We start from the raw sequence: 24,943 nt of genomic DNA on the forward strand, positions 1-24,943 counted from the left end.
CTCTCCCTATACACCTCTATACGCCCCTGTAGATCCCCACAGATCCCTATACACCTCTATAGACCCCTGTAGATCCCCACAGATCCCTATACACCTCTATACACCCCTGTAGATCCCCACAGATCCCTATACACCTCTATACGCCCCTGTAGGTCCCCACAGATCCCTATACACCTCTATATGTACCTGTAGATCCCCACAGATCCCTATACACCTCTATACACCCCTGTAGATCCCCACAGATCCCTATACACCTCTATACACCCCTGTAGATCCCCACAGATCCCTACAGACCTCTATACACCCCTGTAGATCCCCACAGATCCCTATACACCTCTATATGTACCTGTAGGTCCCCACAGATCCCTATACATCTCTCCCTATACACCTCTATATGCCCCTGTAGGTCCCCACAGATCCCTATACACCTCTATATGTACCTGTAGATCCCCACAGATCCCTATACACCTCTATACACCCGTGTAGGTCCCCACAGATCCCTATACACCTCTATACACCCCTGTAGATCCCTATAGACCTCTATACGCCCCTGTAGATCCCTATAGACCTCTATACGTACCTGTAGGTCCCTATGGATCCCTATAGACCTCTGTACGTCCCCACAGATCCCCGGTGGCGGTGGGGGGGCCCTTCCCCGCCCCTCTCCCCTCAGCTTTTCCCGCCTTTTCCCCCGCGCACGCGCACCCCGCGGCCCTGGCGCGCAGGCGCAGAGCGGCCGCGCGCCCCCGCCCCTCCCCGCGCGCCGCGCGTGCGCCTTGGGACGGCGCAGGGCCCCGGCGGCGGAGGCAAGATGGCGGCGGTGGTCCAGAATGTGGTGAAGCTGTGAGTGCGTGTTGCCTTCCCCCCCTTCCCCCTTCTCCCCCCCCGCCTCCATTTTCTAATTGCCCTCACACCGCTCCGCGGGAGGGGGGGGAATAGGGCGGCGCGGGACGCGGGGTTCGCCCTTTCCCCGCTCCGGAGCGCGGTCTGTGTGAGGGGGGGGGGGGGGGTGCGCGCTCATTGTTCGGGGTGAACTTTGCTGAGGGGGGGGGGGGTGTGTGTGTGTAGAATCCGTCCGTCCGGTGCCGTGAGGGGAGACACCCCCCCCTCATATAGCGCTGTAAGGGGCCTTATAGAGCGCGGGGGGGGGCGGTTCTGAGAGGGGGGCCTGTAGAGTTCAAAGGGGGGGGGGGTGTCCCTCATGTGTGGCCTTGTGAGAGTGGCCTATATAGGCCGGGGGGGGGGTGTCACCCCTATACGTCCCTATACATCCCTGGGAGAGGGTCTTACAGATGCCGGGGGGTGCGTTTACCCCCATAAGGCTCTTTGAAGGGCGCCTTATAGAGTGGGAATGGTCCTATAGAGCCCGGGGAGGGGGGGGGTGTGTGTGTGTGGTGTGTGTGTGTGTCCCCTATGGCCCACTGAGGGGTCTCTATAGAGCCCTGAGGGTGGATGTTCCCCTCTGTGGCCCTGTAAGTGAGACACCCCCCCATATGGCCCCATAGGGGCTCCTATAGGTCCTCCTGAGGGAAGAGGGGGCCCTACTCTGTGGTCCTATACGCTGTGCCCTATAGAGCCCTGGGGGGGGGTGTGTGTGTGTGTGTGTGTCTCCTCAATATGTCCTTGTGACACTATAGAGCCCTTGGGATGGCGGCTCCCCTCCCTATACAGCCCTAGGAGAGGGGTCCTATAGGGGTGGGGTCCCCTATATGGCCCTATAAAGGCTGATGGGGGGGGTCCACCCCCTATACATCCTACAAGGGGGGGGCATATATACCTTTGGGGATGTATACAGCCCCCCACTATCCACCCTGCTGTAGCAAGGGGGGTACAGGAGGGCCCCTATATGGTCCTATAAGGGATTTGTGGACTTTGAGATGTTTGTTGAGCTTTGATTTAGCGTCTCCCCGTGGGTTTTTTGGCATTTCCAGGGGTTTTTTTTTCATTTCCAGGGTTTTTTTTAGCATTTCCAGGTTGGGGGTTTTTTTTGGCATTTCCAGGGGTTTTTTTTTGACATTTCCAGGGGTTTTTTGGCATTTCCAGGGGTGTTCTTTTGCACTTCCAGGTGGGTTTTTTGGCATTCCCAGGTTGGATTTTTTTTTTGGCATTTTCAGGTTGGGGTTTTTTTGGCATTTCCAGGGGTTTTCTTGGCATTTCCAGGTTGGGTTGGCGGTTTTTTTTGCATTTCCAGGTTGGATTTTTGTTTTTTTGGCATTTCCAGATTGGATTTTTTTTTTTTGCTGCTTCCAGGTGGGTTTTTTGGCATTTCCAGGATGGAGTTTTTTTGGCATTTCCAGGATGGAGTTTTTTTGGCATTTCCAGGATGGAGTTTTTTTGCCATTTCCAGGATGGAGTTTTTTTGCCATTTCCAGGTGGTGTTTTTTTGCCATTTCCAGGTTTTTTTCGGCATCTCCCGGGTTTTTTTACCGTCTCCCTTCAGCCTTCGGCACCTCGGCACCGTTGCGTCCCTGCTGCAGTTCCCTCCAAAACCTTCCTTCTTGGTGGGGTGTTGGTGCAAAACGGGGTGCGATTTGCACCCCCCGGCTCTCCCCTGAGGGGCTGAGGGTTCGTTAAGAGGCGTCGGGGTCTCTGACGAGCTGCGCTTCGTTAAGAACCGCGGCTCCAGCCACCCTGCAGCCCCATTAGCAAAGCTGCTGGAGAAACTCGTGTCCGGCCGAGAACCCCCTTTTCCTGGATCATTCCTGAGAGAAGCGCAAACCGCGAGTCGCAAAACACCTTTTTCAGGCTCTTTTCGCCCCGAATCGACGGGCCGACGCTTCGCAACGACGCGACTTCGCCGGCGCCGCTGCGGGTCCGCGGCTTTCCGTGAACTCGAGCGCGTCAAGCGGCGTCTTGCCTTGCCCCTCGCGTCGCACAAATGTATTTTATTTATTTGAGAAGCAGCCGTTGGGTTTTGAGGACAATGGAGAGGAGCGTGGCACAATTTTGATTATTTTTTTTTTTTTTTCTTACTTTTTAAAGCCGTTCCCAGGGTCATTCTATCTACGGGTACCACCAGCAAAGAGCCCCGTGGGCTCTCTCCATCCCCTCAGCGCTCCGAAAACCCGTTTGGCGAAGCTTTTTTAGGGGCTCAAACCCAATCCTGGCGCGTTTCTCGCCCAACCCAAGAACCCTCCGTTAATTTGCAGTTAAAACACCCGCGGATTATTATTTTGGGGCGTAATTGCCTCTTTTTTGCCTCTCCCAACTCTGAAACCAAGCCAGCGGGGAAAAAAATAAGTTAGAAACTAAACTCTTTTTTGGGGTTGTATTAGCAGAAACGCCAAGTTTTCCTCCTCTGGCTTCACCTGGACGGTCCAAGGAGGAAATTTTAGGGCTCCGCGGCGTCAGTTATCGGGGCGCAGTGGGGTGATTTTGGAGGCAATTAAAAGCTCGAGGAAGGATTTACATCCCCAAACGCCGTCAGCGTGCCCGTCGCCTGGGATGTGGGCTCCCTCTGCAGTCAGCAGGGAGAAAAAAAAGGCAATTTGGCAGGTTTTTGGTCACTTAATTGCTGCTGGGACACCGAACGCCGGGAGATGAACCCCGTTTTTTGAGTCCGGCTGACCGCGCTCTGTCAGGAAACGAGCGCGGCGAGCCTCGTTTGCATTTAATATTTACCAATATATTTTTTTTTTTTCCAGTTATTCCCTCTTTGCCTCTTTTTTTTTTTTTATTTTCTGGCCCGTTTCCGCTGCTGGGCGAGAGGGCCGTTATTCACTCGTCTCAATTAGCCCTTGCGGGGGCTCCTCGAGCTATCTGCAGTTGTTCCAGCTGGTATTAAAGTGTCAAAATCAATAAATATCGACACAAACAAAGAGTCCATCTCCTCTCCTGGCATCGGGGAGGGGGAAAAAACTCGGTGTCCAGCAGCCGAACAGTCTCAGCTCTTCCCCCCTCTCCCTGCCGTGCGTGGTGGGAGGGACTCGACGTCCAAATTATTGTAATTACGGCTACAAATGAATGTAATTACCTACCGGTCTCCGGTTGGAGGAGATGTGGCCCGAAGAGGTCGTGCTCTTAGAAATGAGGACGAGGGACGATGAACGCGCTCGAGGAGAGCGGGGGGAGGTTGGTGACGTGTCGGTGCTTCTTGGGAAAGGCTTCGGGGGCGTGGAAGATGCCGAGGGGGTCTCCTGAGGGTGAGGGGATCCCTTGAGGAACACTGAGGGGTTCTCTTGAGGGTTAGGAGATCTCTTGAGGAACACTGAGGGGATCTCATGAGGCTGAGGGGATCTCTTAATGCCAAGGGGATCTCTTGAGGAACACCAACAGGATCTCTGAGGCTGGGGGTGTCTCTTGAGGAACGCCAAGGGGATCTCTTGAGGCTGAGGGGGTCTCTTGAGGCCAAGGGATCTCTTGAGGAACACTGAGGGGATCTCTGGAGGAAGGCTAAGGGGAAGGGAATCTCTTGAGGAACACCGAAGGGATCTCTGGAGGAACGCCAAGGGGATCTCTTGAGGGTGAGGGGATCCCTTGAGGAACACCAACAGGATCTCTGAGGCTGGGGGGGTCTCTTGAGGAACGCAGAGGGGATCTCTTGAGGCTGAGGGGGTCTCTTGAGGCCAAGGGATCTCTTGAGGAACACTGAAGGGATCTCTGGAGGAAGGCTAAGGGGATCTCTTAACACCAAGGGGATCTCTTGAGGAATGCCAAGGGGATCTCTTGAAGGCTGAGGGGGTCTCTTGAGGCCAAGGGATCTCTTGAGGAATGGTGAGGGGATCCCTTGATGAACACCAAGGGGATCCCTTGATGAACACCAAGGGGATCCCTTGAGGAACGCCAAGGGGATCCCTTGAGGAACGCCAATGGGATCTCTTGAGGAACACTGAGGGCATCTCTTGAGGGTGAGGGGATCTCTTGAGGGTGAGGCGATCCCTTGAGGAACGCCAAGGGGATCCCTTGAGGAACGCCAAGGGGATCCCTTGAGGAACACCAATGGGATCTCTTGAGGAACACTGAAGGCATCTCTTGAGGGTGAGGGGATCTCTTGAGGAACACCAACAGGATCTCTGGAGGCCAGGGAGATCTCTTGAGGATCACTGAGGGGACCTCTTGAGGGTGAGGGAATCTCTTAACACCGAGGGGATCCTTTGAGGAACACCAATGGGATCTCTCGAGGCCCAGGGGATCTCAACGATGCCACGTTTCACCCGCCGGCAAGAGAAAGGCCACGATGGCCTGTGGTGGCCACCCCAGAGGAGCTTTTCCAGGCCGCGCTTCCTCCAAGCAGGAACGTGGTGGCCTCTCCCTCTCCCAACGAACACGTGCCGGGGTTGGGGTGATTGGGGTGAGCACTGAACCCCTTTTCACCCAGCGCTGAAGGATTTTTTTTTCTTTTTCCCCCCGCCGGCAGCCTCGGGGAACAGTATTACCGCGATGCCATGGAGCAGTGTCACAACTACAACGCCCGGCTGTGCGCCGAGAGGAGCGTCCGCCTCCCTTTCCTCGACTCCCAGACCGGCGTGGCCCAAAGCAACTGCTACATCTGGATGGAGAAACGTCACCGTGGGCCAGGTACGGCGGGAAAACGCCGCCCTGGGGACGAGGGGCGGGGGCGTGTGGCCACCTCGGGTCATTTTGTTTGTTTTTTTTCTTAATTTTTTATTAAAGGTTTAGCCGCTGGGCAGCTTTACTCCTACCCCGCGCGCCGCTGGCGGAAGAAACGCCGCGCTCACCCTCCGGAAGACCCGAGACTTTCCTTCCCTTCGATCAAACCAGGTAAATCCTTCCCGGCGCCGCTTTTTCACGCGCTCAGGGGTGATTTTTTTGTGGCGATATCGTGCCCGAACAGCACCAAATTACAGAAAAAAACATCGGCGATGTTGGTAAAACCCTTCGCCCGACCTCGCGAACGTGCAGGATCTCGGCGCCTGCGGATGTTTCACCCTGATTTTTCTCCGTTTTTTTTTTTTTCTCCCTGCAGACACGGATCAGACGCTGAAGAAGGAAGGGCTGATCTCTCAGGACGGCAGCAGCCTGGAAGCGCTTTTGAGGACCGACCCGTTGGAGAAACGGGCCCTCCCGGACCCCCGCATCGACGACGACAGCCTGGGCGAGTTCCCCGTCACCAACAGCCGCGCGCGGAAGGTACGGCGGGGACGGGGTGTCCCCCTCCACCTTCAGAAAGGGACCTTCTGGGGAAAACACGCCCGTTCCGTGACACCGCTCTGGATTTTTGTCCTCCCCTCGGCTTCCCCCGTGACTTTTAGCCGCGGTGGGAGGATTTGGGGGGGTCAGAAATGGTGTGAACGGCTCCGTGGGGCTGTTGGAGAGCGGGAGTTGGGCGCCCGGCGGCGACGTCGGGTGGGTGGGGGGATGTTCCCTCCTTCACGAGCAGGGTGGAGGCTCCCCTCGTTCCTGGGGAGGGAGGTTTTGGCCCCAAAATTCAGGGGAGGGGAAATTCTGGCTCCAGAATTCAGGGGAAGGAAAGTTTTGGCTCCAAAAATTCAGGAGAACGGAGATTCTGGCCCCAAAATTCAGGGAAAGGAAAGTTCTGGGTCCAAAAATTCAGGGGAAGAGAGTTTCTGGCCATGAAATTCAAGGGAAGGGAGGTTTTGGCCCCAGAATTCAGGGTAACAGAGGTTCTGGCTCCAAAAATTCAGGGGAATGGAGGTTTTGGCCCCAAAATTCAGGGGAAGGGAGGTTCTGGCCCCAAAATTCAGGGTAACAGGTTCTGGCTCAAAAAATTCAAGGGAAGGGAACGTCTGTCCCCAAAATTTAAGGGAAGGGAGGTTTTGGCCCCAAAATTCAGGGGAAGGGAGATTCTGGCCCCAAAATTCAAGGGAAGGGAGGTTTTGGCCCCAAAATTCAGGGGAACGGAGGTTTTGGCCCCAAAATTCAGGGTAAGGGAGCACCTGGCCCCAAAATTCAAGGGAAGGGAGGTTCTGGCCCCAAAATTCAAGGGAAGGGGGGTTTTGGCCCCAAAATTCAAGGGAAGGGAGGTTTTGGCCCCAAAATTCAGGGGAATGGGGGTTCTGGCCCCAAAATTCAAGGGAAGGGAGGTTCTGGCCCCAAAATTCAAGGGAAGGGAGGTTCTGGCCCCAAAATTTAGGGGAAGGGAGGTTCTGGCTCAAAAAATTCAAGGGAAGGGAGCATCTGGCCCCAAAATTCAGGGGAAGGCAGGTTCTGGGTCCAAAATCCAGGGAAAGGAAAGTTCTGGCTCCAAAAATCAAGGGAAGGGAGCGTCTGGCCCCAAAATTCAGGGGAACGGAGGTTTTGGCCCCAAAATTCAGGGGAAGGGGGGGTTCTGGCCCTGAAATTCAAAGAAAGGGGGTTTCTGGCCTCAGAATTCAGGTGAAGGGAGATTCTGTCCCCAAAATTCAGGGGAAGGGAGGTTCTGGCCCCAAAATTCTTTTTTTGTGTGGATAAACTCTTCCAGGATTGTTTAAAATCCCAACAGCTGGGTCTGAAAAGGGCCCGGCCGAAGCCGTTTCTCTGCCGACCATCCGGCCCCTCCCCGCTGTCTCACGGGGTGTTTAATCCCAGGGAAAAAGGTGTTTTTCAACGTGTTTTTTTTTATGATTTTCCCCACCGGTGCGTGTCCCCTGACCCTCTAATTAATCGTTGCCTGGTGGGGACGGGCTAACGAAGCTCGGAGCAGAGACCCCTGATTTGGTGCAGAAACAAGCGAATCAGGGAGAGAGGAGACCCCAAATTTGTCGTATTTGGCAGAAAAAAGGAGCTGGGCTCATCCCCAGCTGGATAATTCAGGTCCAGCGGCCCCTTTTCACCCTGATTTGCCACAAATCAGAAGCTTTTTTGAAATATTAAGGTCTGGAGCTGCGTAAAACCTTCCCCGCTCTCCCTCCTCCATCAGACCCGCCGATGGTGGGATTGTAGGAGCTTCCCCTTTTTTCCCTTTTTCCCCACAAATCAGACCAAAACCCTCCGCGACCGCCGTCGTAGCTGCTTTTTTCTACCCAAAACACCCCGCAGGGTTTTTTTTACAGCACTTTTGAGCATGAAAATTTTTTCCGAGCCTCGTCCCTTTTCCCTTTTTCTTTGACTTCTCTTTCTTCAAGCGTCTTCACGACACGTTGGGCCCTTTCTGTGATTTTTTTTTTTTGGGGGGGGGGAGGGATAAAATGCACCGGATCGCCCTTTCCATCCCCAAAAAGTCACTTTTTTCTCCTCTTTCCGTATTCCAGATTCAGAGCGGATTCGGCTGCTGCCAGGCGACCCGCGGCCGCGCTGATGTTTCCCCCTTTTCCCAGGATTTTCCCCCTTTTCCCAGGATTTCCCCCTTTTCCCAGGATTTTTCCCCCTTTTCCCAGGATTTTTCCCCCCTTTTCCCAGGATTTTCCCCCCTTTTCCCAGGATTTTTCCCCCCTTTTCCCAGGATTTTTCCCCCCTTTTCCCAAGATTTTACCCCCCTTTTCCCAGGATTTTCCCCCCTTTTCCCAAGATTTTCCCCCTTTTCCCAGGATTTTTCCCCCTTTTCCCAGGATTTTTCCCCCTTTTCCCAAGATTTTTCCCCCCTTTTCCCAAGATTTTTCCCCCCTTTTCCCAGGATTTTTCCCCCTTTTCCCAGGATGTTTCCCCTTTTTCCCAGGATGTTTCCTCCTTTTCCCAGGATTTTTCCCCCTTTTACCAAGATTTTTTCCCCCTTTTCCCAAGATTTTTTCCCCCTTTTCCCAGGATTTTTTCCCCCTTTTCCCAGGATTTTTTCCCCCTTTTTCCAGGATTTTTCCCCCTTTTCCCAGGATTTTCCCCCTTTTCCCAGGATTTTTCCCCCTTTTCCCAGGATTTTGCGGGATAACCCCTCTCCTCTTTTCCTAGCGGATTCTGGAGCCCGATGACTTCCTGGACGATTTGGATGATGAAGACTACGAGGAAGATACGCCGAAGCGGAGAGGGAAGGGGAAAGCCAAGGTGAGGGCAAACGGGTGGGTTTGGCTCCATCCTGATGGTTTTTTTTGTGGCGTTTCCTGGTAAATCCGCGACGTTGCCGGTGCTGGAATAACCCCGACGCCTCCCGGCTCACCTCACCCGCTCTCAGATCCCTCCCGTTCGTTAGCGGCCTAACGAACGCTCGCCGAGATACCCTGTCTCTGCCCCTTCCCAAAGCAGGGAAAAAACCCACGGAAAATCCCCAAAAATTGGGATTATCCAGGAATACCCCACGCAACGGCCGTTCCGGGTTGGCCCCACTACGTGGCAGTGTTGGATCGCGCTTTGCTCCGACGCCGGAGCGCCGCTGCTGTCCTCTGCGCCGCCCAGGGATGCGTTTTTTTACCTAAATTTTGACTTTTTCCCCCTCTTTTTTTTTTTTTTTTTCCTTCCCCCCTCAGGGCAAAGGTGTCGGAGGGGCTCGCAAGAAGCTGGACGCGGCGATATTAGAAGACCGGGATAAACCCTACGCTTGTGACAGTGAGTACGAAAAACTTCTTCTCGCCGCGTAGGGAGCCAGGCTGCGTTGCTTTTTGGGTTTGAAACCTCAAAAAAAAGTCGATTTTTTTTTTTTTTTTAATTGTTTTTTTCACGCCCCGGGGCGGGGAGTTTTGGAACCCCTCAAATCCTCAACCCTCCTCCGACGGTCGAAGGGGGCTGGAACGTCCCCATCTTCCGCGCGACCGACCCGGCACGGAAAAAAATGATGATAAACCTCTCCCAATCTTGAAAAAAAAAAAAAACAAAAACGGTTAAAACCAGCCCCCCCGCCATTCTCCCAGTGGCTTTCCAGTTGGATCTGTGTCCATCAGACTGGTTTTGAAGCTGTACCCCCCCCCCCGCCCTTGCCCCCCCCCCTCTTTGCGCTCTCGTGCCTCGTTAAAGCCACTTAACGAGTTTTGGGGCTGTGAAACGTTGGTCCTGCTCGGGCTCAAACCCTCCTCAGCTCCTCGGGGTGGGGATTTTATTTCTGAGGTGGCTCCTCTGCAAGCCCCAGGGTGGCTGATGCTTCCTCCTCACCTCCCTCCTCCTCCTCACGTTGAGGAAGGGGAGAAAATAATTTAAAAAAAAAAAGAAAACCACGCAATTGAACAGGGCGAACGGAGCAAAAAAGGGCAAGTGAGGCTTTGAAATGACCTTTCTCTCTTCTTTCTCCTGTCCTGCAAGAGCTGACACGAGCTTCTTCCCCCAAAACCCACCCCCAAACCCCAAGAGTTGTGTTTTTCCTCCCCTTTTTTTTCTCGTTTTAAGAGTCCGTCTGTCGCTTGGTGCGTGTGCGTGACCTGGTGCGTGTGTGTTTTCTCACGACTCTCTTTCTGTGTTTCAGATAGTTACAAACAAAAGCATACCTTGAAACCTCCCGATCGAGGTAGTCCACTCTCTGTCTGCTTTTTTAATTTCCCTTCCTGCTTTTCTTCTTCTGAAACGCTTGGTTTTATATTTTTTTTTTTGGTCGCTAAACCTTGCTGGAGCGGGGCGGTGGGGCGGGGGGGGCGGGGGGGGGGGGGGGCGGGGGGCGACGCGGGGGGCAACGACACACACACAGGAGAAGCCAAAGGCCACTGAGCGACGTCAGAACCGGCCTCCCCGCCGGCACCAGCTCCTCTCCGGGGCTCCCCTGACCCTTTTCCAGCGGGGAGGAGCGGTCGTGCGCGGCGGCCGGAGAGGGAAAACAAAAATTTCACACACCCCCCCCCAACCCCGCGGCGACGGGGATGGGAAAAAAAACACCGTGTTTCCACCAACCCCCATCCCTCCCTCCCAAACCCCGCGCGCCCGGGACGTGCCGCCTTCCTTTTAAGCGTGTTGCTGCTTGTGGAAAAAAAAAAAAAAACAACATTTTTGCTTGAAAAATGCGCTTTTTTTTTAAAGCAAAAAGCCCTGAAACGGGTCAGCTCGCAGGTTCGGCGAGTAAACACCCCGCAGCCGGAGAGTTGAAACTGTCTCTTCGCGGCGGCTCCTCCTCTTCCTCAGGAAACCTGACTCGTGTTTAGATACCAGCCTGCTTGTTTTGGGGGGAAAAAGGTCAATTTTAAACCCGGCAGGGGAGGAAAGGTGGGGGGGGAGGGAGGAAAAACCCGCCGCCTGCCAGCTCCGCGTGGCTGCTCCCAGGGCTTGACCCCACCGTGCCCTCGCTTGGCGCTGGAAAAGCAAAATTTAATGTAATAAGGTTGTAATTGCTGGTTTTTCAGGTTGTTTTTTTCCCCTCCTCCGCTGGGCTCGTGCCGCTTTGCCGAGCCGCGCCGGCCCCGCCAACCCCCCGGGGGCAATTTCTGGGGGTTTTTCACCCCAAAAAAAACCCGCGCTGGCTGAGCCGAGCTGCTCCCCCCCCGCCCTTATTTTTGAGGCGTGAGGGGGGGTGGGATACAAACCCCAGGTGGGGTTTTTCCAGGTTTCCAGCGAGCCAAAAAAGTCTGGGATGTTGCAGAAAAAGCTCCAAGTTCAGGAAATCTCATCCCAAAGCGATTTATGAATTTTTTTCGCTGATTTATGAAGGTGTTGGGGGGGTGGAAACGAGTTGCCAAACGTCTGCCACGCCCCGTAAAACCCGCGCTGGCTCTTTTCTGAGGGGATTTCACCCCGATCCTGGTGCCCAACCAAACTCTCTCCGCCCCGCCGGCTTCGTGCTCGTCCTGCACGGGGCTGAAAGGGGGGTTTTGGGGTGTTCTCAGAGCCCCACAACTAAAAAACCACCCCAAAAATCCCCCCCCTGGAAGACCAGTGAGAGCCCATTTCCCGGCAGGGACGGCGCTTCCCCGGTCCAGGGGTGCTCAGAGGTTTCCCCAAAGAAGCTCCCGCTGCCAGACCGAGGGTGAAAACTCCCGACCCCGCCAGAAAAACGGGGCGAAAAGCAGCTAAATTGAGGGTGTTTGGGGTTTTCTGCTGCGCTCGGGTCAGGCGGGTCCGAGGAGGGAGCGGAGATGGGCCCGTGGCGGCTGCGATTTCCCTCCTCAGCGTCCCCCCAAAAAAAAAATCATCCTCTTTGTGCGTGTTGAAGACAGCCTTGATTTTTATTTGGCTGGTTTAGGTGAGTTTTGGGTGGGAAATTCCACCCCCCCCAGTGTCTTTCCACCCGAATTTTGCCACTTGGGTTGATCTACGAGGGCTGTAGAGCTGCGCTTAACGAGCCGCCGTCGTTACCCAGCCGTGGTGGGGGGGGGTCTCCATCCCCCACCAAATCAGCATGGGAGGCTGCTCCGGATCCGATCCGCAGGGTCCAACCCCAAACCCCCTTCGTTAGGACGGTTTTAATAAATTCCAGGTGATTTGGGGACAGAAGGGGAGCAGCCGTTTGCGCTCAAAGCCCGGAGATGGGACCGGGATGATTTGGGGTGCGGGAATTTCGCTCCCCATCGGGGTCGAACTCAGATTTTTTTTTTTATCCTTTTTTATCCGTAGTTTGCGGGAAACGATACAAGAACCGGCCGGGATTGAGCTACCACTACGCTCACTCCCACCTGGCCGAGGAAGAAGGTGACGACAAGGACGATTCGCAGCCCCCCACTCCTGTCTCGCAGCGATCGGAGGAGCAGAAATGTGAGTAAAAACCCTCCTGCTCTGCCCAAATCCCCAGCGTGAAAACCACAAAATCGCTCGTGCCGGGGCCTGGGAGCGAGCGGCCTCACCCCGGGGCTCAAAATTGCCAGAAAAACCAGCTCCGAGCGTGGTGATTTGCGCCGTGGAAGTGTTTTTTTTCCCCAATCCCACGCGGAAAAGCGTCGCCCCGCGGCTAATCCGTCTCTCCCGCTCCGCTTTTCCAGCCAAGAAAGGACCCGACGGTTTAGCTTTGCCCAACAACTACTGCGATTTCTGCCTGGGAGACTCCAAAATCAACAAAAAAACGGGACAACCGGAGGAGCTGGTGTCGTGCTCCGACTGTGGGCGATCAGGTAAAGGCGGGAAAACCTCCTCCGCGCCGCGGGCGTCGCCAAAACCGTCTTCGCCTGCCTGAAAAAACGGTGGATTTGGGTTGGGGTTGGGGAAAAAGGGGTTTTTTTTTCTCCTCGGCGAGGCGGCCTTGCTGCCTGTCCCTGCCTTCACTCGCGTCCTGCCTGCTCCGCAGGGCACCCCTCCTGCCTGCAGTTCACCCCCGTGATGATGGCGGCCGTCAAGACGTACCGCTGGCAGTGCATCGAGTGTAAGTGCTGCAACATCTGCGGCACCTCCGAGAACGACGTGAGTACGTCCCCCAAAATGGCGGGAGGACACCCCGCAAAATGGCGGGAGGGCGCCCCCAAAATGGCGGGAGGGCGCCCCCAAAATGGCGGGAGGACGCCGCCCAAAATGGCGGGAGGACGTCCCCAAAATGGCGGGAGGACGTCCCCCAAAATGGCGGGAGGACGTCCCCAAAATGGCGGGAGGACGTCCCCCAAAATGGCGGGAGGACATCCCCCAAAATGGCGGGAGGACGTCCCCCAAAATGGCGGGAGGACGTCCCCCAAAATGGCGGGAGGACGTCCCCCAAAATGGCGGGAGTATGCCCCAAAATGGCAAGAGTATGCCCCAAAATGGCGGGAGTATGCCCAAAACTGGCAGGATGACACCCAAAAATGGTGGGAGTACCCCTAAAAAAAATGGGAGTACTTCCGAAAATGGCGGGAGTACCCCCAAAAATGACAGGAATACCCCCCAAAATGATGGAATATTCAAAAAAAATGGTAGGAGTACGCCCCCAAAATGGCGGGAGTACCCCTAAAACCAGCAGGAGTACCCCTAAAAATTATGGGAGTACTCCCCAAAATGGCAGGAATACCCCAAAACGATGGAATACTCAAAAAAAAATGGCGGGAGTACCCCCAGAAATGACAGGAATACCGCCCAAAATGATGGAATACTTAAAAAAAAAATGGCGGGAGTACCCCCAAAAATGACAGGAATGTCCCCCAAATCAATGGAAGTACCCCCCAAAATGGCAGGAGTATGCCCAAAACTGGCCGGATGACACCCAAAAATGGTGGGAGTCCCCCTAAAAAAAATGGGAGTACTCCCAAAAATGGCAGGAGTACCCCAAAAACTATGGGAGTACCCCCCGAAAAGGCAGAATTACCTCCAAAAATGATGGAAGTGTCCCCAAAAATGACGGGAGGACTGAAAAAAAGACAGGAATGCCCCCAAAAAACAACAGGTGTGCCCCCCCCCCCTAAAATGGCGGGAGTATCCCCAAAAGCAGCGGGTGTACCCCTAAAATTACAGGAGTGCACCCAAAACCGATGGGAATACCCCCAAAAAATGGTGGGAATCTTCTCAAGAAGCAACGGGAGTACGCTTGAAAAAGACAGAAATAACCCCAAAAAACAATGGGAGTACCCCCGCAAAAAATGGGAGTACACCCAACCCCCAAAAACAACGGGAATCCCCCCAAAAACAGCAGGAGAAGGGTCACCCCCCCCCCCTCGAGAAGGTCCCCAGGGAACCCCCTGAGGACACAGAAGAGTCTTTTTGGGGGCAAATCTTTGTATTTTAATAATCTGTAGAACACCAGAGAGGCTTTTTTGGGGGGAAATCTTTGTGCTTTTAATGTTCCATAGCGCACAGCCGTCTTTTTGGGGTGAAATTTTGTGGTTTTAATAGTTTGTAGGACACGTCAGAGGCTTTTTGGGGGGAAATCTTTGGGTTTTATTAGTTTGTAGGACACTGGGGAGTCTTTTTGGGGGGAAATCATCACTTTTTTGGGGGAAATTTTGGGGCTTTAATTAGTCTGTAGGGAGTGGGAGAGTCTTTTTGAGGGAAATTTTGGTGCTTTAATAGTTTGTAGGACAGGGCAGGCTCTTTTTGGGGGGGAATCTTGGTGTTTTAATAGTCTGTGGGACACAGGAGAGGTTTGGGGGAAAATCTTTACATTTTAATAATCTGTAAGACACTGGAGAGTCTTTTTGGGGGGAAATCATTGTGCTTTTAATGTTCCATAGCGCACACCCATCTTTTTGGGGTGAAATTTTGTGATTTTTAATAGTTTGTAGGACACGTCAAAGGCTTTTTGGGGGGAAATCTTTGGGTTTTGTTAGTTTGTAGGACACTGGGGAGTCTTTTTGGGGGAAATCATCGCTTTTCTGGGGAAATTTTGGGGCTTTAATTAGTCTGTAGGGAGTGGGAGAGTCTTTTTGAGGGAAATTTTGGTGCTTTAATAGTTTGTAGGACAGGGCAGGGTCTTTTTTGGGGGGAAATCTTGGTGCTTTAATAGTCTGTGGGACACAGATTTTCGGCGGGAAAATCTTTAATAATCTGTAGGACGTGACAAAATGCGTTTTGGGGGGGAAAACCTTGTGCTTTTGGTAAATCCAGAGGACATGGCGACGCCTCCCTGAGCTTGGAGGGTGACGGGGAAGGACCCTCGTCCCCTCTTATGTCGTTTTTAAGCCAAAACCCGCGTTGAATCACCCCGGTTTTCCCGCCTTTTTCCCGTTTCCCGCCTTTTTCCCTTTTCCCGCCTTTTTCCCGTTTCCCGCCTTTTTCTCCCCTCGCCTCAGGACCAGCTGCTCTTCTGCGACGACTGCGACCGCGGCTACCACATGTACTGCCTCACCCCCCCCATGTCGGAGCCCCCCGAAGGTGAGTCCCGCTGCCCCCCTCCTCCCTCTCCGCCACCAAAATGCCTCTAAACCACCAGAATTCAACCCAAAATACCTCTCAGCCCTGCCGACCCGCTTCTGCCCGTGGTTTTGGGGGAAATGGTGGATCTGTTGTGCCAAGCAGGTGATTTGTAGGACACGGCACAGGGTTTTTGAGGAGAAATCTTTGCACTTTAATAGGCTATAGGACACTAGAGAGGCTTTTTTTGGGTAAATTATTGTGCTTTTAACGTTTGGCAGCACACAGGAGGCTTTTTTGGGGGAAATTTTGGGGCTTTAATAGTCCATAGGGTGTCAGAGGGTTTTTTGGCGGGAAATCTTTGGGCTTTCATAGTCTGTAGGACACTGAAGACTCTTTTTGAGGGAAATCTTTGGAATTTCATAGCCTGTACGACACTGGGGAGTCTTTTGGGGGGAAAATCTTTGCGTTTTAATAAGCTGTAGGACACCAGAGGCTCTTTTTTGAGGGAAATCGTTGTGCTTTTAATGCTTCGCTGGAGTCTTTCTGGGGAAATTTTTGGGCTTTTAATAGTCCATAGGGTGTGTCAGAGGGTTTTTTGGGAGGAATCTTTGGGCTTTTGTAGTCTGTAGGACACAGAAGAGCCTTTTTTGGGGAAAATCTTTGCATTTTAATAAGCTGTAGGACACCAGAGAGTCTTTTTTGAGGGAAATCATTGTGCTTTTAATGGTCCATCCTTTTTTTCTGGGTGAAATTTTTGGGCTTTTAATAGTCTGTAGGGTGTGGCAGAGGTGTTTTTTGGGAGAAATCTTTGGGCTTTGATAGTTCATAGGACACCAGAGACGCTTTTTTGAGGAAAATTATTGTGCTTTTAACATTTGGCAGCACACAGGAGGCTTTTCTGGGTGAAATTTTGGGGCTTTAATAGTCCGTAGGGTGTGTCAGAGGGTTTTTTGGCGGGAAATCTTTGGGCTTTCATAGTCTGTAGGACACTGGAGAGACTCTTTTTGAGGGAAATCTTTGGAATTTCATAGTCTGTACGACACTGGGGAGTCTTTTTGGGGGAAAATCTTTGCGTTTTAATAAGCTGTAGGACACCAGAGGCTCTTTTTTGAGGGAAATCATTGTGCTTTTAATGCTCCACTGGAGTTTTTTTTGGGGAAATTTTTGGGGCTTTAATAGTCCGTAGGGTGTGTCAGAGGGTTTTTTTTGGGGCAAATCTTTGGTCTTTCATAGTCTGTAGGACACAGGAGCCTTTTGGGGGGAAATCTTTGTGCTTTAGTAGTTTGTAGGACATGGGAGAGTCTTTTTAGGGGAAATCTTTGCATTTTAATAGTTTGTAGGACACCAGAGAGTCTTTTTTTTTTGAGAAATCTTGATGCTTTTTAATAGTATGTAGGACACCGAGGAGTTGTGTTGTTGTGTCAAAAATGACAGGGTCCATCATCCCGATTATTCCTCTGCTGGAGAACCGAAAAAGCCTTTTTTCACCCCAAAACCCATCCCTTTGCACCCCATATGGGCTGGTAAAGCCAAGAGAGGGATCGCTCTCCTCTTCCTCCTCCTCTTCCTCCCACCTCTTGTGCTGACTCACGGCGTCGAAGCAGGAAACAAAAAAACCAACAAAAAGGCGTTCACAAGAAAAAAAATAAATAAATCTCAGTGACGCCTCGCCGCTGGTTAATTATCTCAGCTGGTTAATTATCAACCCCTCTCCTGGCCGCCTCCGCTCGAAGGTTAACGAGAAAGGCTTTGCGGGTTCACGACCCCCCCCCCCCAGCCCCATAACCCCCCCCCCCCCCGCCCCCCCGCTTTCTTCCCTACGTCTAATTAAGAAGCCGCGACCCTTAACGAAGCCCTAACGAGGCCACCCACGTGTCCTTCTCTCCGCAGGGAGCTGGAGCTGCCACTTGTGTCTGGACCTGCTGAAGGAAAAAGCCTCCATCTACCAGAACCAGAACAACTCCTGATCCCGCTCCGCCGACCCCGGTGCCCTCGTTCCGCGCATTTTCCCTTTTTTTTTTTCCCCCCCCCTTTTTTCTTTCCTTTACCCTTTTTTTTTTGTTGTTTTTTTAAACCTTCCCCACTATTTTGGGTTGATTTTGGGTATTTTTATCACTTGGGGAAGGGGCCTCGGGGTTTATTTCCTTCCTTTTCACCCAGAGGACGCGAGCCGGGCAGAGCTGCCCTCCCCATCACCATTTTCCCGGGTTTTCGCCCCAAAAAACGAGGCGCCCAAATCCACCCCGGCAACGCAGCCTGCCCAAAAAAAAACCCCTCATTCCCCCCGCCCCCAGCCCTTTTCTGAGGAAAATTCAGACCCCAACGCCAGCCAAAGTCACGGTTTGGGGGCTTTTTGTTAATCTCTTGATTTTTTGGGGTGAGGGTTTTTTTCAGGTTTTCATTTTATTTCCTTTTTTTTTTTTCCTCCACGTTTTTATCATTTTTTTACCCCACCATCTCTCCCGCCTCGGAGGATGCTCCCCGCCGCCCGGCCGACCCCCCCCCACACCCCCACACCCCCCCCAGCCCAGATGAGGCCTTACACCCCGAAATCCTCCTCCGGCCGGCATGAAACGGGGCAAAATCCCTCCATTTTGGGGTTTTCCCTCACCTCCTCCTCCAGCTGGCGCAAAACGGGGCAAAACCCCTCAATTTGGGGCGCAGAGGGAGAAACGCTTCGCCCCGTGTCCCCCCCCCCACCCCATCACGGTCGCACAGGGTTTGTTTTGGGGTTTGGGGGGGGGGGGGGGGGGGGATTTATTTTTGCGGGGAGGGGAGAAAAAGCAGCTTTTGCCCCCAAAACACCGCTGACGGGGGAGAGGCGGGTGACACCGCGGTTTTGGGGCTCTCTGGGGACACCCCGATACCCCCCCATCTGCCCTCGCCTGCCCCCCCCCCCCCCCCCTCCACCCCCAAGGGTCCCGTTGACTGAATGTGCCTGTTTTTTTCTAAAAATCAACTTAAAAAACCTACCTCCGAACCCCCCCTCCCCGCCACCCGCCCCCCGAATTTCACCTCCCTGAACCCTCCCCAAGAGAGGAGCCAACCGGGACGGCAGCAGAGCAGCCCCGAAACCGGACCCCAGGAGCAGAAAAACGGCCCACTTAAAATACCCCCAAAAAATGACCAAAAGAACCCCAAATGAACCAAAACCGCTCAAAATTGACCAAAATCCCTAAAAAACACCACACCAAAAAATAAAATAAAATACAACCCCGGATCTGGGTGACGAAGCGGCTCCAGCCCGGTTCTCTCCTCCCCCTCCTTGAGCGCGATTCGGGTGGAAATGAAGGCTTTTTGGTTAAAAATGGGTGGTTTTCTCCCGTTTTCGCGCCCTGACGGGGGCGGGACAATGAAATGTCCCTAAACGGGTGGGTTTTACCCCGATTTCCCCTCAGCAAAGCTTCACAGTTGTGTCTTATCCGGAAAAAGAAGAAAAAAAAAAAAAAAGTGACACCAAAACGGCTTGTTTTCATAATAAAAATGGATAAAAACGCAGCAGTGTGGATGTGAGGGCGTTTGGGGGCAAAAATGGGGGGTTTGGGGGGCACTGGGGTGAGGGGGGGGTGCCTGGGTTTGGGGTAAAAAAATGGGTATTTAGGTGCTGGGATGTGGCCTCTCTGAGGGCTGCTAGTGGGGTTGTGCTACTCTTTTTTTGGGGTAAATAAATGCAGTTTAGGTGCTGGGATGTGGCTTCTCTGAGGGCTGATAGTGGGGTTGTGCTACTCTTTTTTTTTGGGGTAAATAAATGCAATTTAGGTGCTGGGATGTGGCTTCTCTGAAGGCTGATAGTGGGGTTGTGCTACTCTTTTTTGGGGTAAATAAATGCAGTTTAGGTGCTGGGATGTGGCTTCTCTGAGGGCTGATAGTGGGGTTGTGCTACTCTTTTTTGGGGTAAATAAATGCAATTTAGGTGCTGGGATGTGGCCTCTCTGAGGGCTGATAGTGGGGTTGTGCCAGCCTGTTCTTTGGGGTAAATAAATGCAATTTAGGTGCTGGGATGTTGCTTCTCTGAGGGCTGATAGTGGGGTTGTGCTACTCTTTTTTGGGGTAAATAAATGCAATTTAGGTGCTGGGATGTGGCTTCTCTGAGGGCTGATAGTGGGGTTGTGCTACTCTTTTTTTGGGGTAAATAAATGTAATTTAGGTGCTGGGATGTTGCTTCTCTGAGGGCTGATAGTGGGGTTGTGCCACCCTGTTCTTTGGGGTAAATAAATGCAATTTAGGTGCTGGGATGTGGCCTCTCTGAGGGCTGATAGTGGGGTTGTGCTACTCTTTTTTTGGGTAAATAAATGCAATTTAGGTGCTGGGATGTGGCTTCTCTGAGGGCTGATATTGAGGTTGTGCTACTCTTTTTTTGGGGGGTAAATAAATGCAATTTAGGTGCTGGGATGTGGCTTCTCTGAAGGCTGATAGTGGGTTGTGCTACTCTTTTTTGGGGTAAATAAATGCAGTTTAGGTGCTGGGATGTGGCTTCTCTGAGGGCTGATAGTGGGGTTGTGCTACTCTTTTTTGGGGTAAATAAATGCAATTTAGGTGCTGGGATGTGGCTTCTCTGAGGGCTGATATTGAGGTTGTGCTACTCTTTTGGGGTAAATAAATGCAATTTAGGTGCTGGGATGTTGCTTCTCTGAGGGCTGATAGTGGGGTTGTGCTACTCTTTTTTTGGGGTAAATAAATGCAATTTAGGTGCTGGGATGTGGCTTCTCTGAAGGCTGATAGTGGGGTTGTGCCGCCCTGTTCTTTGGGGTAAATAAATGCAATTTAGGTGCTGGGATGTGGCCTCTCTGAGGGCTGCTAGTGGGGTTGTGCTACTCCTTTTTTGGGGTAAATAAATGCAATTTAGGTGCTGGGATGTGGCTTCTCTGAAGGCTGATAGTGGGGTTGTGCTACTCTTTTTTGGGTAAATAAATGCAGTTTAGGTGCTGGGATGTGGCTTCTCTGAGGGCTGATAGTGGGGTTGTGCTACTCTTTTTTGGGGTAAATAAATGCAATTTAGGTGCTGGGATGTGGCTTCTCTGAGGGCTGATAGTGGGGTTGTGCTACTCTTTTTTTTGGGGGTAAATAAATGCAATTTAGGTGCTGGGATGTGGCTTCTCTGAGGGCTGATATTGAGGTTGTGCTACTCTTTTGGGGTAAATAAATGCAATTTAGATTCTGGGATGTTGCTTCTCTGAGGGCTGATATTGAGGTTGTGCTACTCTTTTTTTGGGGTAAATAAATGCAATTTAGGTGCTGGGATGTGGCTTCTCTGAAGGCTGATAGTGGGGTTGTGCCGCCCTGTTCTTTGGGGTAAATAAATGCAATTTAGGTGCTGGGATGTGGCCTCTCTGAGGGCTGCTAGTGGGGTTGTGCTACTCCTTTTTTGGGGTAAATAAATGCAATTTAGGTGCTGGGATGTGGCTTCTCTGAGGGCTGATAGTGGGGTTGTGCTACTCTTTTTTTGGGGTAAATAAATGCAATTTAGGTGCTGGGATGTGGCTTCTCTGAGGGCTGATAGTGGGGTTGTGCTACTCCTTTTTTGGGGTAAATAAATGCAATTTAGGTGCTGGGATGTGGCTTCTCTGAGGGCTGATAGTGGGGTTGTGCTACTCTTTTTTGGGGTAAATAAATGCAATTTAGGTGCTGGGATGTGGCTTCTCTGAGGGCTGATAGTGGGGTTGTGCTACTCCTTTTTTGGGGTAAATAAATGCAATTTAGGTGCTGGGATGTGGCTTCTCTGAGGGCTGATAGTGGGGTTGTGCTACTCTTTTTTGGGGTAAATAAATGCAATTTAGGTGCTGGGATGTGGCTTCTCTGAGGGCTGATAGTGGGGTTGTGCCACCCTGGTTTTGGGGGTAAAATCTGCCCCATTAGGTGCTTTTGCCACCCGCTGGCCCCTGGCTTGACAGGAGAATTAATTCCTTTGCAGATTTATTTTGCAGCTAAATCACCCGAATTGGGGCAAAGGCCGGAGCTCGAGCGCCAGGACCCCGGCGTCCGGGTAATATTTAGGGGAAATTAATCCTCATTATCCTCCTTTTGGGGGGTGGGAGGGTTTAGAGTGGGGGGTCCCCGGATGCTGGGGTCACCCTGGGGAGGGGTGTGGGGGGACCCCCAGATGCTGGGGTCCCCTTGGGGGGGGGTGGGGGGCAGCAGTTGATATCGACCATCAATGTTGCGATGAGGTTTTATTGGGATTAAATAAATAGCGTCCGGGTGGGGGATCTCAAGGGTTTGGGGGGGTCCTGTCCCTTTTTTGGGGGTCCTGTGTCCCCCCCTTCCCCATCCCCACTGGCCCAGGGGGACCCGGGTGTCCCCGATTCCCGTCCCCCCTCAGACGCCGTCCTTGGCCTTGGTGGTGCTCAGGGGGACGGTGACCTCCTCGTCCTTGAGGTGACGCCCTCTGTGGCTGCAACAGGGCGAGAGAAACCCCCAAACCTTCAACCTTTCTCCCCAAAACCTTCATCCCTTCCCACCCCAAAACCTTCATCCCAACCCCAAAACCTTCATCCCTTCTTGTCCCCAAAACCTTCATCCCTCACTCCAAAACCTTCATCCCTTCTCACCCCCAAATCCTTTGTCTCCACCCCAAAACCTTTGTCCTTTCCCACCCTAAAACTTTTGTCCCTTTTTACCCCAAAACCTTCGTTCCTACCCTAAAACCTTCCTCACCCCAAAGCGTTCATCCCTTCTCACCCCCAAATTTTTGGGTTCCTCCAAGAAATCTTGGGGGATTTCCCCCCCCCCCCTCCCCCCCTTGTGTCCACCACGAGCGGATGGGGGGGAAAAGGGGGTTCGGAGAGGGGGAGGGTGGTGTGCCAGGGGTGGCCCTGGGCCACCCGGCTGGGGGCTCCTCACCGTCGCTCGACGTCGCCGACGGTCTCAGGCAGGGGCATGCCGCGGGTCTCAGGCAGGAAGCACGTGGCCACGGCCGAGATGATGGGGGCGGCCCCCGTAGATGAGGAGAGGCAGCGGCGGGGCCACCTCGGCCAGCATGCGCACCAGCGGGGCCACCATCCCGCCCACGCGGGCCATCGTGCCCCCCAGCCCCATCCCCGTCTGCCTGTGCCGGGGAGAGGGAGGGGTGGGCAGACGGACAGACGGATGGATGGGGTGGTTGAGGGATGGATGGTGGGATGGAGATGATGGATGGATGGATGGATGGATGGATGGATGGATGGATGGATGGATGGATGGATGGATGGATGGTTGGATGGTGGGATGGAGATGATGGATGGACGGTTGGATGGTGGGATGGAGATGATGGATGGACGGTTGGATGGTGGGATGGAGATGATGGATGGACGGTTGGATGGTGGGATGGATGGAATGGTTGAGGGATGAGGGGATTGATGGTTGGATGGATGAATGGACAGATGGACAATGGATGGATGAAGAGATGGAGGAGTTGGGTGGGTGGTTGGAGAAGCTGAGGGGTGGAAGGGTGGATGGATGAAGAGGTCAATGGATGGAGGGGTTGATGATGGATGAAGAGGTGGTTGGATGGAGAAGCTGAGGGGTAGAAGAGGTGATGGTGGATGGATGAAGAGATGGAGGAGTTGGGTGGATGGAGAAGCTGAGAGGTGGACGGGTTGGTGGATGGAGATGGAGGAAGAGATGGATGGATGGATGGATGAATGGACAAGCTGAGGGGTGGATGAGTTGATGGCAGATGGACGGATGAAGAGGTGCAGGGGTGGAGTGGTGGATGGATGGATGGAGGATGGGTGGAGGATGGATGAAGAAGAGGGTGGATGAAGAGGAGGATGGATGAAGAGGAGGACGAAGAGGAGGAGGGGGGTAGGCAGGTGCTGGGGGGTGGGGTGTGGGTGCCCACCCACCTGATGAGGGTGGGGAAGAGCTCCCCGGTGAAGATGTAGGCGCAGTTGAAGGAGGCGGCCAGTGAGCCCTTGCCCAGCACCGCCAGGGCCATGCGCAGCAGCCGCAGCTCTGGGGGGGGGCACAGAGGGGGGGGGGCACAGTGTCTGCTGCTTCCAGCCCCGCCCCCAGCCCCAAAACCACCCACCTGTGGGCCCTCCCCCTCCCCACCAGTCCCTCCAGCCTCTGGGCTCCCCCCGGCCTCCATCCCACCAACCTCCCTCCATCCTCCATCCCACCTTCCCTCTATCCCTCCGGCCTCTGGAACCCCAACATCTCACTCTTCTACCTCTCCATCTCTCCATCCCATCATCCTCCAGCCCATTGTCCTCCATCCCTCCATCCACCTCTCCATCCCTCCATCCCCTTGTCCTCCATCTCTCCATCCTCCTCCTTCTTGTCCTCCATAACTCCATCTCTCCACCCTTCATCCCTCCCACCATCCCTCCATCTCCTTCTCCTCCATCTCCTCATCCCTCCACCCCCTTCTCCTCCATCCTCCATCCCATTGTCCTCCATCTCTCCATCCCTGTGACCTCCACCCTCTTGTCCTCCCTCTCTCCCTCCTCCATCTCCTCATCCCTCCACCCCCTTGTCCTCCATCTTCTTGTCCTCCATCCCTCCATCTCTCCACCCCTTGTCATCCATCTTCTTGTCCTCCATCTTCTTGTCCTCCATCCCTCCATCTCTCCACCCCTTGTCCTCCATCTTCTTGTCCTCCATCTTCTTGTCCTCCATCTTCTTGTCCTCCATCTCTTGTCCTCCATCCCTCCATCTCTCCACCCCTTGTCCTCCATCTTCTTGTCCTCCATCTTCTTGTCCTCCATTCCTCCATCCTCCACCCCCTTATCCTCCATCCATTCCTCCCTCCCTCCCTCCCTCCCTCCGTCCCAGCACCCACCTGTTGGCACAACGATGTTGGCGAGGATGCAGATGCCGGCGAGCGCCAAGGAGCCCCCTTGGGCCACTCGCCGGCCCACGCAGCTGATGACCAGCACCGAGGCCAGCTTGGCCGGGATGTCCACGGCCCCGAAGACAAGCTGGCTCAGGTAGATGTTCACCCCGAAGCCCTGCAGGTCCATGGCCAGCCCATAATAGGCAAAGCTGGTGGAGAACCTGCACAAAACCCACCAGGCACGGCCAAGCAGGGACCAAAAAGGTGGGGTTTGACCCTAAAAGGTGGGGTTTGGCCCCTAAAAAGGTGGGTTTGGCCCTAAAAAGGTGGGTTTGGCCCCTAAAAAGTGGGGTTTGGCCCCTAAAGGTGGGTTTGGCCTTAAAAAGGTGGGTTTGGCCCCAAAAAGGTGGGTTTGGCCCCAAAAAGGTGGGGTTTGGCCCTAAAAGGTGGGTCTGGCCCCTAAAAAGTGGGGTTTGGCCCAAAAAAGTGGGTTTGGCCCCAAAAAGGTGAGGTTTGGCCCCTAAAAAGGTGGGTTTGGCCCCTAAAAGGTGAGGTTTGACCCCAAAAAGTGGGGATTGACCCCAAAAAGTGGGGATTGACCCAAAAAAGGTGAAGTTTGGCTCCTTAAAGGTGGGGTTTGACCCAAAAAGGTGAGGTTGACCCCAAAAAGAGTGGCGTTTTGACCCCAAAAAGCGGGATTTGGACCCCAAAAAGATGGGTTAGGCCACCAAAAGGTGCGTTTAGATGTCTAAAATGTGGGGTTTA

At 53.4% G+C, this 24,943-nt stretch overlaps 2 protein-coding genes across 6 annotated transcripts in view; one reads left to right on the forward strand and one right to left on the reverse strand.

Annotated features, from left to right (window-relative positions):
* Positions 1 to 780: 780 nt before the first annotated feature.
* DPF2 (double PHD fingers 2) lies at positions 781 to 18,921 on the forward strand. Of its 5 annotated transcripts, none has more exons than XM_074813964.1 (12): positions 781 to 843; positions 5,357 to 5,517; positions 5,614 to 5,721; positions 5,927 to 6,090; positions 8,782 to 8,874; positions 9,294 to 9,372; positions 10,220 to 10,261; positions 12,292 to 12,429; positions 12,654 to 12,782; positions 12,956 to 13,068; positions 15,360 to 15,441; positions 17,314 to 18,921. In XM_074813964.1, the coding sequence occupies exons 1-12, from the start codon at positions 812 to 814 to the stop codon at positions 17,388 to 17,390; spliced, it is 1,218 nt and encodes a 405-aa protein (XP_074670065.1). In that variant the 5' UTR covers positions 781 to 811; the 3' UTR covers positions 17,391 to 18,921. The 5 variants fall into 5 exon arrangements, 4 of the variants coding, with proteins under 4 accessions (XP_074670065.1, XP_074670067.1, XP_074670068.1 ...); XM_074813967.1 differs by having other exon boundaries at positions 790 to 847; XM_074813965.1 differs by lacking the exon at positions 781 to 843 and adding an exon at positions 3,366 to 4,071.
* A 2,655-nt stretch (positions 18,922 to 21,576) lies between these two features.
* The window catches only part of LOC141918987 (solute carrier family 22 member 6-like), an 11,839-nt gene continuing 8,472 nt past the window's right edge, over positions 21,577 to 24,943 (reverse strand). Inside the window, exons 8-11 of the mRNA XM_074813954.1 lie at positions 24,185 to 24,399; positions 23,247 to 23,355; positions 22,264 to 22,468; positions 21,577 to 21,814 (exon numbers count right to left, since the gene is read on the reverse strand). Of these exons, the coding sequence (XP_074670055.1) occupies positions 22,312 to 22,468; positions 23,247 to 23,355; positions 24,185 to 24,399 (481 nt within the window). The 3' untranslated portion in view covers positions 21,577 to 21,814; positions 22,264 to 22,311. The remainder of the gene's footprint in view (positions 21,815 to 22,263; positions 22,469 to 23,246; positions 23,356 to 24,184; positions 24,400 to 24,943) is intronic.

The sequence above is a fragment of the Strix aluco genome, unplaced genomic scaffold (genome assembly GCF_031877795.1).
Source record: "Strix aluco isolate bStrAlu1 unplaced genomic scaffold, bStrAlu1.hap1 HAP1_SCAFFOLD_128, whole genome shotgun sequence".
Taxonomy (NCBI): domain Eukaryota; kingdom Metazoa; phylum Chordata; class Aves; order Strigiformes; family Strigidae; genus Strix; species Strix aluco.

Excerpts from the sequence above, each read along its gene's own strand:
- DPF2 (XM_074813964.1), top strand. The coding sequence starts at position 812 with ATGGCGGCGGTGGTCCAGAATGTGGTGAAGCT. Across the intron at positions 10,262-12,291 it reads CTTGAAACCTCCCGATCGAG|TTTGCGGGAAACGATACAAG; the intron begins GTAGTCCACTCT and ends TTTTATCCGTAG. Across the intron at positions 15,442-17,313 it reads CATGTCGGAGCCCCCCGAAG|GGAGCTGGAGCTGCCACTTG; the intron begins GTGAGTCCCGCT and ends TTCTCTCCGCAG.